Source organism: Microcebus murinus, chromosome 20, assembly GCF_040939455.1.
Source record: "Microcebus murinus isolate Inina chromosome 20, M.murinus_Inina_mat1.0, whole genome shotgun sequence".
Taxonomy (NCBI): Eukaryota; Metazoa; Chordata; class Mammalia; order Primates; family Cheirogaleidae; genus Microcebus; species Microcebus murinus.
In genome coordinates, this window is record NC_134123.1 from 21,086,418 (window position 1) to 21,105,537 (window position 19,120).

A 19,120-nucleotide genomic window follows, 5' to 3' on the forward strand; every position below is an offset into this window, starting at 1 on the left:
ATTGGTATAATAACCATCTTCCTCCAGGTTGAACCTATACATTTTTGGGAGCTGTTGCTTAGAAATCATCTATTTTATAAAGTTATATTTCCTCATCTTGGTCACAAAAACATTTAACGATTTTTACCACATATTTTATTAAATCTAGGGTAATTATGCCTGCAGCATTTTCCTGATCCTCCAGTACAAGAGCTTTAACAAATTAGTTTGCAGCTTGGCCTTCTTCATAATTTTGCTTTTCATATAGAAGCTATTTGAAGAGATATTTTTGTCCGTGTAGTTTATCAGGAACATTGTTAGATACCCTGCTTGCTCTTTTGTAAATCTCACTCATGTTTGTTCTATTTCTCTTCTCTCTCCCTTTTCTAAAAAACACTTTTATTGACATATAATTTACATACCATAAAGTTCACCCACTTAAATGACACGATTCAGTGGTTATTAGTATATACAGAGTTCTGTAACCACAACTGTTAACTAATTTCAGAACATTTTTATCATTCCCCAAAGAAATCTTATACCTATTCTCTCTTCCTCTCCTTAATCTAAAAGTAATTTTGCTTTTGTTTTTAATGAAGTCTTTCCTCAGAAGCACCTTTTACATTGTGGATTTCCTATTCTCTTTCTTCATATTCTGTGTTTGTAAACTTAGAGTTTTCACTCCGCCCTTCTATCTGAACTGATTTAAAAGACAGCAAAAGAAACATAGATATTGTGGCATACATGAAATATCTGGCACTTATTTAGGACTGTCTAGCATTTTCATAGATTTAAAGTACCTGTGCTCTTATTCAGGAGCTCCTTCCTTGGCTAATAGAGACTGTAAAAGCATTTAATTTAGATGGAATTTAGGACCAAATAACAATAGCATTAATAAGCATAATTTATATTCCCTTTAATCTTTAGGTATCTGATGGGAAGCAGATTTAAGAGAAAGGCTAGTGTATGAGATCAAGTTGTACAGTTATAGCTTGGAGGGAATATCTTTAAACTATTGGGGTAAAAGAAGAGTTTAAATGAAGATTTAAGTCTTAGGTTATTTAAAATTGCAAAACCAACCCAGTTCTGTCTGAAATAAAAGCCTGTGCTGGTATCAGCTGTATTAACTGCCACTTCCTTTGGATAGGTAAGATAAAACTTCTGGCAGGACTTTTTAAGTTTCCTGACACTTGAGTCATTTAATCAGAATACACCTTTGATGAGAAAATCCATGCTCCCTATACCTTCCACTTGACCTTGTATTTTACTTGTGTTTTAGGGGGCAGAATTTGGAGAGGGCTAGAATGTAACACGTTCTGTTTTTAGTTACTTTCCAATGTACTGTTTAGTAATAGTGCTTTTATACCTCTAATAGAGACTCAACTTTTTACCCTTCTTTGGGAAAGGTAGAGTGTTTCAGTCTACAGATTTTGTTTTGATTTGATTCATTGATTTTAATAATTGGAGAAGTAAAGAAACAGTACTAACTGGCGAAGTGCTTTTAGTGACTGGTTTATTACTAGTAAAAGTTTTTTTCCGTGATATAAATCGTAAATGTATTTTGGTAGATCCCTTTATCTTAGCTATGTTTTATTTTCAAATTTCCTTTTTTGTTTGGACAGAAATCTTTTATATCTAAGGAACTCTTGTTTTCAACATGGGTTGAGAAAGACAATTGTATTAAAAATGAATATTTGGTGATAATGGTATTTCTGTTTTAATTAGGTCCTACCTATCTCCATTCCCCCATAGTGTTCAGAAGATGGAAGTACTTTTCTTAAGACTTTTGGCAACATTTTAACAAGCTGAAAATTTTCAGTCAGAGTATATCATATTCAGACAGATGCCAAATTTGCCAGATGCTCTGAGGATGAACATTTCAAGTGTTAGGTAATAGGGTTTTTCAAAAGAAACTTTTAAGTTTATTATTTACTGTGAATGAAGATCATTTAAGAGTACAACTTCTAATTTTAGCTTTCTTTTATGACATTCCTTAGCCCTATCCACATCAAAGTTAGGATACATACTTTAGTGATTAACTAGGAGGATCAAAGTATTTTTGAATTCAGTAAGCAGTTAATTAAAAGTATTGTCTGTTACCAAGGATAAAATGTCTTATAGTGATACCTTTGTTTTTTAAATCACTCGTGCAGGTAATTAATAATCTTCTTTAATTGTTGGAATATTAGATTTTTTGGAATATTAGGCAAGTCCCTTATACTTTGTGCTTCAATTCTTTTGAAAATAGACATATGCTTTTAATTGTTTTTTTGAAGTTCCTTCCAAGGAACCAAGGAAGTTCCTTCCTTGGTTCTGCTACCTTTAGAGGATATTTTGAGAATTACTTCTGTTCAAAAACTATATAATTTAATAACTATAAATGATTTTTAAAGTAGTACATATAAGTCCAATTTTATAGACAATTAAAATATTATAAAATACTTTTAAAAAGATGTGGATTCTTTAATCTGGCATACAGAAGTAATGGTAACCTAAAATAGGCATTTATGCTTTCTGATTTAAGAGTATCCTAAACTTGTGCTTTTTCATGGTTGGAGATGCCTCAGAGAGTATTTTCTTGGGCCATGACATTCCTTTTTTAGTTTCTTTAGGAGGGAAAAATGAATTATCATAGTATTGAATTAAATATTTGCTAAAGGATGTTGGGTAAAAGAGCAGGACTAATGGACTAATTGGAGAAGCCAGTTTAAAGCTGATATACACTAGTATATTGTTATCTGATATATAAAGGATGGTAAGTTATGCTTGTACTATTGCACAGGAAGATATTGGACCATCTTAGGTTATTTGACACTTTTTCCATTTTATCTAGCTTTATCCAGCTTGAAATTTTAATGAATTTTTCTAGAGACTGTTTTTTTTTGTTTTTGTTTTTGTTTTTTGAGACAGAGTCTCCCTTTGTTGGCTGGGCTAGAGTGCTGTGGCATCAGCCTAGCTCACAGCAACCTGAAATTCCTGGGCTCAAGTGATCCTCCTGCCTCAGCCTCCCGAGTAGCTGGTACTACAGACATGTACCACCATGCCCGGTTAATTATTTTTTTGTTGTTGTATATATTTTTAGTTGTCTAGCTAATTTCTTTCTATTTTTGTTAGTAGAGATGGACTCTCGTTCTTGCTCAGGCTGGTCTTGAACTCCTGAGCTCAAGCAATCCTCGCGCCTCAGCCTCCCAGAGTTGCTAGGATTATAGGCGTGAGCCACTGTGCACAGCCTCTAGAGATTATCTTGAATATAAGGAATAAAGCCAGAAAGAAAACAGGGAACAGAACTAATGGAAAATTCATTCTTCAGTTCAATAAAATTATATAATAAAAGAAAAAAAATATTTGCTAATACCTCTTTATGACATTAATTATATAGGACTAATTTTTGTGAATAATACAGTTTTCCTCATAAGAATACATACTCATTTTGTGCATGTATAATGAAGTTGTTGACTTTTCTCTTTAAAATTTTTTTTCCTCTCCTTCCCCCCCCACAGAATCTGTCTATGATCTTCTCCCAAAGGAGTTACAGTTACCTCCATCTAGAGAAACATCTGTAGCATCAATGAGTCAGACAAGTGGTGGTGAGGCAGGCTCGCCTCCTCCAGCTGTAGTTGCTGCTGGTATGCATTTCATTTTACTTTTATTAAAGAAAACTAAGGAACAACTTGAAATCTGGCCAACATGAACAGTGCTGGCAACATTCATATTAAAAAGAGTGTGATTTGAGGGTTTTTAAAACAGGTTTTAAACTATATACTTTTAGCCTCAAATTTTTTCAATATAATTTTCTTGATACTATTTCTTAAAATTTCACATTGGCACATCTATAAGTGCTATCTCCTAAAATGGGCCTTGTTTTTAAATATGGGAATCAGTTTTAAGTTTTTTATTGACTGCACATAAAAAAGTTAAATACCAAACTGTGAATAGAAAATTATATTTGAGTCTGTATTTGACAATTATTTTTATAGACTTGTTCAAAGGAAAAAGTATTTTATATGATCTGAAAAGGGACTAAAGCACTCAGGTTTCTTTTACATTTGTAGCATGTTACTGTAAACTTTTTCCTACATTTAAAAATATATGTGACTTTCATACTTATCTTAAATTCATTGAAAGTAATGGATAATTTGTATATAATATTTATATAAAGATATTTTATTATATCATTGAAAAAGTACAGACAGTGATGTTTGAAATTTATCAAATTTATTTTTACTAAGCTCTCAAATCATACACTTTATTGGTTGAAATTTTTCTTTTGAGTTAGAATAAAAGATTGACAGAAAAACTAGTAGAAAAAAGTCTTGATTGGTGATAAATTAGTATGAATGCTTTCTGAAATATTTGTTTGCCCAACTGTAATTCTTCTTTTAGTTGGGTTTATTGACTGCTAAGTGTGTTTGCACTTATTTTTTTTCCTGAAGTTTATCTGTTCTTATAATTAGAGGTTTCTTGCCCATTACAATACCTCTTGTCTTTTAAAATGGAATTTAAAGTTCATCAGAGCATTGTTTTCAGAAAATTTTTAGTTTCAAAAAGACAATGGTGAAGTGAAAGATTATGAGTTAAATGAGAATATTGGTACTATAGTATAACTTCAGATATTTTTCTCACATGCATTAGCTTATGTACCATTAGCCTTGTATACCATTCTTTCCTGAGCCATATAGTGCATAATGAAGCATTCCTGGTTGAAGGCAGGAAAACTTTAAATATGGCAAAGAAACTTACCAGCTCTGCTCACTGTTCATGTGTTGCCAGATATTTTCTAACAGTTTCTGTGGATTTAATTGTGAATTAGTGAATTTTTAATAATCAAATTGATAGAATGACCTGATTTACTCTATATCCAACAGGGGTTCTAAAATGGCTCTGATTATTTTTTTCTGGAATTTTAAGTTTAATATCTAGTTTAAAAATTGTATCAGATAATAAAATATGAGAAAGATAAAATAATTTTATGAAATATTTCACTTTAAATCCACAGGTAGAAATTGACTAACTGATTTCTTTTATATCTTTTGAGATTGTTTTTTAAAGACATGTTGAATTTGTATAGAACTAAAAGTCTGTTTCTTCTGTGCTTTTTGACATCTGTTGACAGTGAATCCAGTTCCTTTTAAAAGCTGAAAAAATGTTAGCTAGGTTTAAAAAAAGAACAAGTCTTCTTATTAAGCCATACCAAACTCAATTTTAGAAAATCTTTTTTTTTCCTTTTTCTTTTTTTCACCTTTTAGTCCAACTTAAGCCTTGTAAGAAAATCTTATATATAAATATTAAAAGTTCTTGAATTTGAGTCACTGCATCTCCCCACCCCCACCATATATATGACAAAATCCTCTCCAGATACATTAAATTGAAAACTATGAGTTGAAAACTGATGAAAATAAGAGATTTAATCAAAAGAAGTATTCTGAAGTAATACATTCTTACTGTCTTAAAATAAATGACATTGTAAAGATGGTGAAGAGAATAAGGAGGTAATCGTGTTAGTTTTATTATAGTCACACACAGAAGGTTTCTATGATCTAAAACCAAGTTATTTATAATTTTTTTTTATATCAGTTTACTTTTAGTAAGCAACATAGTTTATTCTAGGATTCTAATGTCTTTCTGGAAGAAAGAGTCCTTTATACTTTATGCCTTACCATTATAGATAAGAGAGTTTAAATTACATAATTGTTATAGGGAAATCAGTTACTATATATCATTAGAGTAACATTTCATAACATTTTTATTTGATATAGTAATATCCTTGGCGATATAATTGTCAAAGAGAGAGATTTGAAGTGTATTACCAAGTTACTCAATATTTTTCTAGCCAAAAGACTAGATGTCTAGGAAAGGCACATTAATTTAGACTTGTATGAGTTTTTAAAAAATCTATAACATTTAAAAAATATATGAAATGTATAAAATGATGACTATTGATATAGTTAATTCTTCAGAGTATTGAAGGAGCTGGATTGGCTGCTATCAGGTATGAGGGCCTGGTGGAAACAGACTTCTAGTTCTGCCATAAAGGTTTGTGTTTCATGAATTTTAAATCAATTTAAATTTTATAATATAAAGGCTGGGTATATGGGTATTCATAGACATTGTTTGTTATTTAAGTATTTAAAATGTGTTTCTCAGATTCACCAATCTAGATTTTTGTTTTCTCCTCATATATTATTGAAGGAATAAGTTGATATGGTGCCGCTAATCCACAATCCAGAATGTTGGGTAAAAGAGTGTCTCTCAACAATTTTTTCTGCTTCTACGCTATTCACACTTTTACGCACTCCATCAAATAACAGCCCTTTATCCTGTGAATCCTAGGGTGGGGTCAGAGAAGAGGGGCTTACTTAAAATTCCTCTCCCTTTCATGGAGCCGCATGTCAGAATCTGGGAGGTGAAGTTAAGAGTCACCACCTATTTGTTCTCCCCATTTTTAAGACTTTTGGGTTTTTACCTTTTCAATTTTTTAATTGTTTTTATTTTTTAGAGGCAGAGCCTCATTTTGTCACCCAGGCTGGAGTGCAGTGATGTAATCAGTCCTCAAATTCCTGAGCTCACACAATCCTGCTTCAGCTTCTGGATAACTGGGACTACAGATGTGCACCATCATACTCGGCTAAGTTTTTTATTTTTTGTAGAGATGAGGTCTTGCTATATTGCCAGGTTGGTCTTAAACTTCTGGCCTCAAGTGATCCTCCCACCTTGGCCTCCCAATGTGCTGGGGTTACGAGGGTGAGCCATTGCACCTGGCCAAGGATTCTGTTTTTGTCCCAGTGGAAAGATAGTTAAGAGTTTGAAGTTCAATATATAAATGAATAAAAGCTTTAGATATATACTTTCCAAAGAGTATTTTAGGTTCTCAGTAGTTAAGACAGAGGCCATGTTCCTAAAACAAAAAAAATTATTTAAATGAATTAATGGTATATTTTGGGAAAATAAGGAGTTGATCAAGAAAAAATGTGTATCATGAAAGGATTCTTTTGTTTGTTTTTTTGAGAATCCTATAGGTTATAGGTTATAAAGAGCTAAAATGTAGGTATTATTTAGAAGAACTAAATAAAACAAACAGTTATACCAGAATTTGGGGCTTTTAAAAAGAGATATAAGGCCAGGTGCAGTGGCTCACACCTGTAATCCTAGCATTCTGTGAGAGTGAGGTGGGAGGATCCCTTGAGCTCAGGAGTTTGAGACCAGCCTGAGCAAGAGGGAGACCCCGTCTCTACTGAAAAATAGGAAAAAAAATTACCTGGGTAACTAAAAAATAGAAAAAATTAGCTGGCCATGGTGGCATGCATCTGTAGTCCCAGCTACTCAGGAGGCTGAGGCAAGAGAATCACTTGAGCCCAGGAGTTTGAGGTTGCTGTAAGCTAGGCTGATGCCATAGCACCCTAGCCTGGGCAACAGAGCAAGACTCTGTCTCAAAAATAAATTAATAAATAAAAATAAAATAAAAAGAGATAAAAAAAAAGTTTCTTATTTTTTTAATAACAGCTTTATTGAGACATAATTCACATGCTGTTCAGTTATATGTTTATAGTTCTTATTCTTAGATTTACTGTTTATTTAAAATGGAAACCTTTCATGGGAAGTAAACAGTAAATTTTAGTCTTTAAGAAATCAGATTATGGCCGGGCATGGTGGGCATGGTGGTATATGCCTGTAGTCCCAGCTACTCGGGAGGCTGAGGCAGAAGGATCACTTGAGCCCAGGAGTTTGAGGTTGCTGTGAACTGGGCTGACGCCACTGCACTCTAGCCCAGGCAACAGAGTGAGACTCTGTCTCAAAAAAACAAAAAAAGAAAAAAGAAAGAAATCAGATTATTTTCTTGTTGTATCCTCTGCTTGTCTTCATTTGGGGATATGACATGTTTATCATTTATATCAAAATGTGATATTTTGCTAAGGGGACTACTTCAAGTTTCTTTGAAATTTTTTATTCTAATTCTGAGCTAAACATTAAATTAATCAAACTTTGGGTTTTATAATCAGCCAGAGAATCTTAATAACTAGTTAATAATTCTTTTTTGTTTATTTTCATAAAATTTATTTTTTACTTTTAATAATTATATATTAATATTCTTTTCAGAAGTAATATAGTCTCAGTAACACTAATACTTTTTAGTAGTTTTAACATGTAAGGATAATGTATGGTCATAAAGTACGCACAATAGAAATCTCTGTTGAATATCTCCACTTATTAGATCACTGTAGGTTTTCAGGGCTGTAATTTAAGTTCATAACTTTACATTAAGTGATCCATGCAGTAAACTTTTCTTTGGGAAGGGCATTACTAAAAGTGCTTTGAATTTTATGCCATGGCAATTAATAAATCTCAAGTGTGTAACAGATATTTTCTACACAGTTGAAAGAACTTAATTGAGTGCTATTTACACTATAGCAGAGGACACTAGAGAACTAAATTAATGACCTATAATCAAAGAACTGCTATGTTTTAATTCATTTCAGGTCTCTTAATTATCTAAATTAAAATCATAGGAGTCCAAGTGTGGTGGCTTATGCCTGTGATTCCAGCACTTTGGGAGGCTGAGGCAGGAGGATTGGTTGAGGCCAGGAGTTCAAGACCAGCCTGGGCGACACAGCAAGATCCCATCTCTACAAAAATTTTTTAAAATGTTATGTGGGTGTGGTTGTGTGTGCCTATAGTCCCAGCTACTTGGCAGGGTGAAGTGGATCACTTCAGCCCAGGAGTTTGAGGTTATAGTGAGCTATGATTACTCTACTGCATTCCAGCCTGGGTTACAAAGCAAGACCCTATCTCAAAAAATATCAAACAAAAGCAACAACAACAAAAATAAAAATTTCTAAACCATCTATAACAACAAAGCTATACAAAAAATGAGGTAAAGAAAAGATGTTTTCATTTTTGAGTTCCCACCATATGATAGGAATTGTGTTAGACAATTTGCATATCATCTATATCTCAATCATTCCAGACACAAAGTTACCTCTCTTCTTTCCTACTGGGGTCTTAGATGTCTTAGTTCTTTACTTGTCATTGTACTTTAGGTAATTTGGCATTGTGTGCTATTACTTCAATTAGGGAAACACAGATCCTGGAGTAGGCAGTGTGCAGGCTACTGAGTTGAAAAACCTCTTTATAAGTGTAGGATCTGCAAAATGGGAATATGACGTCTAGAAGCATATTAATTCTTAATAAAAGTGATTCGTAGCAACAGAATTTTATATTGCATTGGATTTATTATAATTTATTGACTTGCATTAGAAGGTATTTATAGCTATGTAATTTGGATTTTCTTGAGTTAACTAAATTTGAGGACAAATTTGCCTTTGCTCTCCTGGGCTAATGGGGTTAACGTATTTCAGAATTTTTGCTACTTAATGTAGCATACTATTTATGAAATTGAACCTGAAGCCTATTAACAGGAAAGCCTATATATTATTGTGAGTTAAAATGTTGTGAATTGATCTTGGCTATTCCGTATGGTCATTCCTACTTTTCCTAGAAAACTGGACCACTTCCAGAAGGAAGTCAGATCCTAGTTGTAAACATGTTGCAAGTAGGTTTAAAATCTCTGCTCCTCCTTCCATTTTATTATACTGAAATTAAATGCAAAAACTTAATACAGATAGATAGATAGACTTATTCTAAATTTTGCATTATTAGAATGAAAAGTATAAGCAAATTTGCTATAATCATTAATTCAGAAACAACTGCTAATTCAAGAAACTATCCACATTAAACATTGTCATTGACAAAAAGTAAACTTGGCCTTTTATTGCTTTATTCCTTAAATATTTCCCTTTTTATCATCCTCTTAATTTTTAGCAATGACTTTTGTAAGTAGCATGATTTAGTCAGTTTCTGGTAAATAAGTACATTTTTGCATTACCTGAGTCTATAGAACAGCATTTTAAAATTGTTTACAAATTCTCAATCATTCATAGGCTAAGTACTTATATAAAATAGACACGAATTCTATTTTTCTATGTTTTGTACAATTTTGCCTAAGAAATTAATGTACGGAAGTATATATAGTTTTATTTGTTTCTGCTCATTTTTCTCACATGTGAGATTAATGTGGATTTGGGGATCGTAAAGACCTAATTTGAATCTGATTGCTGTCACATCATTTCTATCATATAGACAGACTCTTCGGAAAGTGAAATAAATTTCTAATATTAACCCTATAATTAGACAATAATGTCAGCTTCCTCTTACGGTTCTTACGAAGTTTAATATGTAAAATACCTAATAAACATGACAATTACCATTGACCTGACAGTGACCATTGACCTCCCTCCCACATGAGTTTCTAACTACATTTATTAGTAAGGTTTAAAATTTTTCTTTATAGCCTGGGCATGGTGGCTCACGCCTGTAATCCTAGCACTCTGGGAGGCCAAGGCTGGCAGATCATTCAAGCTCAGGAGTTTGAAAACAGCCTAGCAAGAGCAAGACCACGTCTGTACTAAATATAGAAAGAAATTAGTTGGCCAACTGAAAATATATAGAAGAAATTAGCTGGGCATGGTGGCACATGCCTGTAGTCCCAGCTACTCGGGAGGCTGAGGCAGAAGGATCGCTTGAGCCCAGAAGTTTGAGGTTGCTGTGAGCTAGGCTGACGCCACTGCACTCTAGCCTGGGCAACAGAATGAGACTCTGTCTCCCCCCCCAAAAAAAATTCTTTATAAAAATCAGTTTTTGAACTTTACTTTCATTTTTTTCTTTCTGTTCTCATCCAGCCAGGATCAGATGTTGTATACACAGTAGCATATCTAATTCAAAAGTAGAAATTGGTATTTTTTTTAAGGAGAGGATAAAAAAGTATGTGTGAGTCAGTATGGCCTGAAAAATGAAAGGATTATTTTGTTGCTGAAATACAGGTATTTCTTACAGTTTGAGTGTATCCATTCAAAACATATCTTTTACTCTTTAAGAGAGTTTGGGTAAGGGAACAGCCTAAAAACACCTTAAAGAGACCGTTCTGACTTGTGGATTAGATTGCATGTGTAAACAAGAGAACAGATTGGTGAATATGAGTTAAAAATTTTGGATTAGAAATTTCCTTACCTGCATTTATTTGGATATTAACAACTTAATTTTTAAAGTTTATTTTAAAACATTGCTTATTTTAGCATGTAAACTTATGTTGGGAGGGAAAAGTACAAATGAGAAATTGAAACTGTTTTAAACATGTAAATTAAATGATCAACCCTACAATTTTTGTTTTTTGGGTTTTTTGTAAGTAATCTGGATTGCTTATTTTATATGCTGGGATGCTAGTTGTTTTTTCTATTAATACACTTAACTTGCATTCTAGCTTCGCCATTCAGAGACAGGCATCGTGTGGTGGGTTGTGTGACAGTGTCTGTCAATAGTGAAGACAAATAGTGCCAGAGACACTTAACCCATCCAATCTCACCCAGGGTATAGGTCGGTCTCGTTTTCAGACTTCTTCATAAGTCTTTCTTTCTTTCTTTCTTTCCTCCTTCCTTCCTTCCTTTCTTTTTTTGTTTCTGAATAGTGGATTGATACTGATTGAAACTAAACCTTTTTGTAAAGTTTTAAACTTTACATTAATATTATAAGAAGAAGAAGAAGAAAAGTAGAAAATGAAGGTTGGCATGTAAGGTGTTGACAAAGCAGGTTTGCAGCCACTTTGTGTGTTCTAGATATTTCAGTCTCTTGGTGACATGAATATTGGCCTTACAATTTTTTCTCTGAATATCTTTCTTCTTTGATCTGAAAATATGTCCTTGTATCTGATGACTTTTATCACAGAAGATGTTTAGACTTGAAGTCATTGTTAAACTAAGAAAAATATAATACTTAAGAATAAGTAAGGTTGAACAAGATGTGTTTTAGATCAGAAATTGTTTCTAAATATCCTGTGTTGGATTTCTGAACAGTCTATAGTTTACTCCTTTGTTCCACTATTGGTTCACTTAGCACACTTGCAAAATTTTATGGCTTTTATTTCAATTGATTTTGCACCGGTGTTGAAAAATAATAAAATATATGTGCATATTTAAATGCGAGGGATCAGATTTTGATTTTGGAAGCTTAGTTAAATGTCATTTCTATTATATATTTTAAATCAGTGAAAGGTGTTTGTTTCTTTTGAGGATTTTAAAGAATGTTTCTAATTTCAAAGCTTTCTATAAAGTTTAGTTCTATATAAAGTATCATCTATTTTTTATGGTATTTTAAGAACTAAAATATGGTAGTTAAAATAATTTCTATTAGACAAATCTAAAACTAATAGTTCTTTATTTAAAAATATAATTTAAGCAAGGAGTATGTAAAAATCTACATGGTTTTCTCTATGTGGTACCATTTAAAATCCATTTTCTTCTTTCTCATCAAATTAATAATAACTACAAATCTGGTATATCCATGTATTCCATGTAGATATTATCTGCCAGTTTTTTTCTCAACTACTTCAGATATTCATAGTGAAACTTAGTGATTCTATTGGTTCTTAAAGAGGCCATATATACAATTCAAATGTACCTTCTTAAAAGAGGCCATATATATATATATACACAGTTCCAATTTACTGCCTTTACTGACATTTGACTTGGTAATTGGCTACCGCTAATAATGGAAGTACTAGACTTAAATATAGGACACTATAGATATGACACTCCCTTCACTTTTAAATATTTAAATTAATCTATTCTGAGATTATAAATTTCAGTTAGTAAATTGTAGAATGATTTATGATTTCAATTTTCCCTTTGATTTGCTGTGCTCTCTGTAGTCATAGAAAATGCTATAAAAAAGTTAAATTCTTTCATATAAGTTAAACTAGGTTCATAGATCATTCTTTCATAAAAGAAAAAAGTCAATATATTCACTTACATGAGAGAATAATTATAAGAAAAAATTCCAGGTTTATGAAGGATTGGTAAGAGATTGAAGGAACAAATAAAATTATAGTTATAAAGTAGAAATACATTGTAACTATTCTGTTCAGTGAGAAAATAAAAGGATTTATTAAAACATTTTTATGTTAGAGTTTCTGTATTTTTAATATGTAGCAATGAAACATAGTCTCTCTAATTCCTAACAGATAAAATAGAGGCTCAGTGCCAAAATGTAGGGAAGAGAAGTAGTTAACATTTTGTGGGAATTTACAAATAAAAAAGAATATGTAGATGGAGCAGGATTGGTTTAGTACTTTCGTTCTATGGAATATCAATTAAGCTGTTTCTTGATATTTTATTTATGATATAGTCACTGAAAGATCTTTATAAATATTTTAAGTAAATTTACAATATTCCCAGGAATATTCTTTAATGCTTTTCTGGAAATGTTTGGAAATGATAAATTAGTGTTTAGAAATCTAAAATGTTTTTTTTTTTTTTTTGAGACAGAGTCTCGCTTTGTTGCTCAGGCTAGAGTGAGTGCCATGGCGTCAGCCTAGCTCATAGCAACCTCAAACTCCTGGGCTCAAGCAATCCTCCTGCCTCAGCCTCCCAAGTAGCTGGGACTACAGACATGCACCACCATGCCCGGCTAATTTTTTCTATATATATTAGTTGGCCAATTAATTTCTTTCTATTTATAGTAGAGATGGGGTCTCGCTCTTGCTCAGGCTGGTTTCGAACTCCTGACCTTGAGCAATCCGCCCGCCTCGACCTGGTCCCAGAGTGCTAGGATTACAGGCGTGAGCCACCTCGCCCGGCCATCTAAAATGTTTTTGATAACATTACTTTTATGTATTTATATTTTAATGGAGTAATAAATTTATAGATTAATATATGTAGGTAATTTGGTTTGTTTATAGTTTAAGGAAAGAAAGTTATTAAAACATTCTTTGTAGAAATAGCAAATAGTTACCTCTAAATAGTATTTTCTCTGTATCAGATAATGCTATTATAGTAATATATATTCTAAGTACTCTGAGTAGTAAATCCTTTCTTCTTTCAACCTACATTTATTTGCCAGTTTGATTTTAATAGAACTCAATATATATATAAAATTTTTGGTTTCCCATAAATCAGTTTAGTTAAAAATTTGAATTTTATTTTACGCAGGGCACTGTGGTAGATATTAGGAGATGCCAAGGTGAGAAAGGTGTTATCAGTGCTCTGAAGGGGCCCATTTCTTATTTTCCACTTTATCGCACTAATTAATGTACTTAGGTGATCTCCTGCTAACCAGTATGTAACATTTTCATGTGAAAGATTTTAGGTTGATCTGAGTGCAGTGGTGTTTACAACTAATTGATCACAACCAGTTGCAGATTCCTTTGTTCCTTCTCCACTCCTACTGCTCCACTTGACCAGCCTTAACAAATATATATATTAATTAAAAAAAAAAAGATTTTATATACTATTATCATTATCAGAGCAGCAGTGATACCATTGTAAAGAATTTTGTAGCTTAAAAAAATTATCTCATTTGTCTTAAAATAAGTAGAATTGGCCAGGCTCAGTGGCTTATGCCTTATAATCCTAGCCCTCTGGGAGGCGAAGGTGGGAGGAGTTTGAGACCAGCCTGAGCAAGACCAAGACCTTGTCTCTACTAAAAACAGAAAAAATAGCTGGGCATTGTGGTGCTTGCCTATAGTCCCAGCTACTCAGGAGGCTGAGGCAGGAGGATCACTTGAGCTTAGGAGTTTGAGGTTGCAGTTTTGATGATGGCACTGCACTCTACCTGGGGTGACAGAGTGAGACTGTCTCAAAAAAAAAAAAAAAGAAAAGAGTAGAATCTTTGTCATTTTGAGACCAAACTGAGTACACTTTAAAAAGTAATATTTTTCAGTTAAAGGATGCTTAATGGCTGTCATTTGACAGAGTTAATATTTTCAGCTTCATAGTTTTATGATAATGAACTTTTTAATTTAATAAGTATAACCAGGAAACTACAGGTAAAATACAGCAATTGTGTGTTAGGTGTCCAAAGAAAATGTATAGACTATTTAAATTTATATAGAGTACATATATCACAGTTTGGCATACCTGTCCCAGAAAAGACACGTATGAGTATATCAGTTGGATTTTATAATCATAATGGTTTTGTTAAGATTTGCAGAATAAAATTATTTTTTACGTCAAAGAGCAATGCTAGGTTATATTTTGCATGTTAAATATATAAATAGCACACGACTTGCTTTTTAGTTCATGATCACTTTCACCTTTACTTTGGGGATCCCTGAGATGTTCATCCTCTGCATTCTCATGCACTTGATACTTAGATTCAAAAAGAGTGGGTAAAAGAAAGCTGCTTTGCAGAAATACAAGTTCACAGCATTCATGCTGCATGCTTTGTGTGTTCCATTGCAAATATTGCATGCTGCATACTTGTATTTCTCTGCAAATGAAGAACATAGGCTCATACACTTGCAAATATTTAGTTTTATTTTGGCCAGTAGTTGGAACAGATGGAGGAATTTTAGACATAATACTTTCTCTGTTTTTTCTAAAATGAATTCTGTAGTATTTTTCAGAAAACAAGGAAAAAACTTTATATTTAAACTCAAAGTGGCTACAAATCAGCTCCTAAACTGTCACTGATTTAGATTTTGTAGTTTTTACAAATCTTTTAAAATATTTATTTATTAAGAAAACATTGCATTAATGCATGATACAAAATTGATAAGTTTTTCTTTTAATTGGAATGCAGTTTAAAGTGACTGAATTTTCCAATTTCAGCTACTGCATATGACAAGGATACAAACTGGAAAATGGAACTGGTATCATCTATTTGCTTTAGGCTCTTTGATTTATGGTTGTTGGGAAAAGTCTTTCTATGTGGCATTATGTAGATCACATTCTTAATAGCTATTGTTAATTACTGTGCTCTTAAGCCTTGACAGCAATGAAAAAACTTGGGTGGATATAGTTCTTGCAAATAATTTAAATGTTTTCACACATGTTTTCTTTTAAAAAAATAGTTCTTTGGCACTTGGCTTGATTATCTAAACATTGACATTCTTACATTTCATTCCATGTTATAATTGATATGAATGTTGCAGTTTCAATAACTGCACATCAATTTCAAGTTTTATCATATGCTTTTTAATACAGTGGCATACTTGGCTATAGATACAAATTAATTTTAGATTTCACATATTTTTTAGTTGTCACATTACCTATTTTTATTTTTTTATGTGTATGATTGTAAACCTTTCCATATCTTGTATGAGATAAAATGGTATTTTTAAAATTTTAGGGATGATAACTTCCAACCTTAGCAATATTAGTTGCCACTGAGGTTATGATGTTAAGGGCTAAAGTAGTATTTTCAATGAGTTATTCTGCCATTTGCCATACATTCTGAAAATATCTACTTAAATGTTTTTGCTAGGCATAATAGATAAATAGTTTTATAAAAAATCTTTTTTAGGCCAGGTGCAGTGGCTCACACCTGTAATCCTAACACTTTGGAAGCCAAGGTGAGAGGATTGCCTGAGCACAGAAGTTCAAGACCAGCCTGAGCAAGAGCGACATGCCATCTCTACAAAAAATAGAAAAATTAGCCGAATGTGATGGTACACGCCTGTAGTCCCAGCTACTGGGGAGGCTGAGGCAGGAAGATTGCTTGAGCCCAAGAGTTTGAGGTTGCAGTGAGCTACGAGCCATTGCACTGTTGCCTGGGTGACGACAGAGTGGGACTCTGTCCCCCCACCCCCCAAAAAATATATATATATATATTTTATAAGAGTTAATTCTGATGCTCTCCAGAGATTTTCATGCTTAATTCCTTTTTGTTAGACTTCAGCTAATAAAATTTACTGTTATTCTTATATTAGGAAATTTCCTTAATAGTCACACTCAAGCAGGCCCTTTAAAAAGAGAAAAAATGGACAGCGGTAACCAATTGCTGAGCATGTAATCAAGTACTTTATAAGAGAAATCCATCCAATAATCAGTCCTTACTCTGCATTTTATTCTGTCATAAAGGATGGATTCATTTATTTTATAGCTCATGGATTTGAACTGCTACTTCCAACTTCTGGAGACTTAGTGGTTAACTTGTTTATCTTCTACAACCCAGCCTGTTCCAAATCAAACCTATTCTTTATTCTCCTAGATTTTACAACCAATCATAGTTGACGGTACCAGTTCCATTTTGCCTCCAATTCAGTTGGTTATATATTTTTTCTATTTATTTCTCATTTTATAATTGATATCTGGAATAATCAGCAGCTCTTTTCTCATTTATTTTCTCATATTTTTATTCCAGGATTTGCCTCTGAAGCAGGGAGTGTCTGCATTAAAAATGACCTGTAGTTCTCTGCTTCATAGGTTAGAAACTTATTTTAATATTTTGTGGCTAAGCACAGTCCCACTTTTCAAATTCTATAATGAATTATTTAATTGGCATTGAATGTGGACCACCAGCATATATTTCATATTGGGGTTTTCTTTATTACTTTAAATGATTAAAATTCAATAGAACGTCCAGCTGAGGCAATAAAAAGCTTATTCTTGCTTTACATCTTAAAACATTAAATTAGATTTTTTAAAAATCTATCAATTATAAGACAAGTAAAATAATGCTATTTGGGCATTTTTTAAAATTGCATTTCTTAGGCCTTGTATTGCTTGAAGCATTTATATTCTAAAACTTAACCAAATTCCGACTATTCATCTTGGGGAAAAACAATCAGTTCACAAATCACATTTTCAATGGGACTGCTAGCCAGCATAGGTGAAAATATGTATAGTGTATTTACTCTTGAATTGTACACTGCAGATGCTTCTTCAGCTCCCTCCTCTTCCTCCATGGGCGGTGCTTGCAGCTCCTTTACCACCTCTTCCAGCCCTACCATTTATTCTACCTCAGTCACCGACAGCAAGGCTATGCAAGTGGAGAGCTGCTCCTCAGCCGTGGGGGTAAGTAACAGAGGGGTAAGTGAAAAGCAGTTAACCAGTAACACAGTCCAGCAGCATCCATCAACACCGAAGAGGCACACAGTCTTGTACATCTCACCACCACCTGAGGACTTGCTGGATAACAGTCGGATGTCCTGCCAGGATGAGGGGTGTGGATTGGAATCTGAGCAGAGCTGCAGTATGTGGATGGAGGATTCCCCCTCCAACTTCAGTAACATGAGCACCAGTTCCTACAATGATAACACTGAGGTACCTCGTAAATCACGAAAACGAAATCCAAAGCAGAGGCCGGGGGTCAAACGACGAGATTGTGAAGAATCTAATATGGATATATTTGATGCCGACAGTGCCAAAGCACCTCACTATGTGCTTTCTCAGCTTACTACGGACAACAAAGGCAACTCAAAAGCAGGAAATGGGTTGGTATTCACATTTTTTAAAGTTCTATCACCATTATGCAAACAAAAAAAAAATCATTCCCAACTTTTCTTAATTGCTCAGCTCAAGTTTTCATATAAAGCAAGAATACTAATTTTATCATTGAAATACATGAAAATTTTAACTTAAAATTACCAAATTTTACTAGAGGAAAAAATAAAATAACAATAGATTTATAACACTAGATATCTTATTGAGAGTATGGTTAGGTAGTAGAAAATGAAAATAATATGTTTTGAAGTAAATTTCAAATGAACTTATATTTTAAAAGGATTTAAAAAGATTTTACTCAGAAATAACTAGCAATGTAATAGCTCTAGCTAAAACAACTCAAAATGGTCACCAAGAGCTGTATTCTCTTCCACATTGTTTCTTCAAATGCTTCATCCCATTACAATGTTGAGAGGATTTTAGACTTTATTTTTGTTTTTTCTCTTTATTTAATGAGAAAAAGAAAAGACTAAGTTGATAGTTGGTTCTCATCATTTAGGTTCACATATTTTAAGCTTTTTTTTTTTTGATACATTGTTCTAATTCAGGATTTTTCTAATCACTTTTTTTTCCTGTGATTCTGGGTTACTTATTTGGAGGGTGACGAACAGGACATGTTTGAGTGTTCTTGCATCCCTGCCAGTTTGTACTACTCACTAAATATATTTCCATAGCTACATTACAGAATATTCATTGCTGTAATATAGACTAGTATGACTTATTTTTAACTTTTAATTTCTTTAGTACTTCTATTGTAATGTTTCATTGCTAGACTTTTTTTTTTTTTTTTTTTTTTTTGAGGCAGAGTCTCTCTCTGCTGCGCTGGCTCGAGTGCAGTGGCATCATCCTGGCTCATTGAAGCCTCCAACTGC

At 32.9% G+C, this 19,120-nt stretch overlaps 1 protein-coding gene across 8 annotated transcripts in view; it reads left to right on the forward strand.

Annotated features, from left to right (window-relative positions):
• Positions 1–19,120, forward strand: part of NFAT5 (nuclear factor of activated T cells 5) — a 119,015-nt gene that overhangs the window by 42,950 nt on the left and 56,945 nt on the right. For 7 of the 8 annotated variants that reach the window (XM_012742386.3, XM_012742378.2, XM_020282609.2 and 4 more), the window contains 2 exons: positions 3,480–3,605; positions 17,680–18,238. In XM_012742386.3, the coding sequence (XP_012597840.2) occupies positions 3,480–3,605; positions 17,680–18,238 (685 nt within the window). Of the gene's footprint in view, positions 1–3,479; positions 3,606–17,166; positions 17,229–17,679; positions 18,239–19,120 lie in introns of those variants that run through there. The other variant, XM_075995753.1, reaches the window with a different exon arrangement.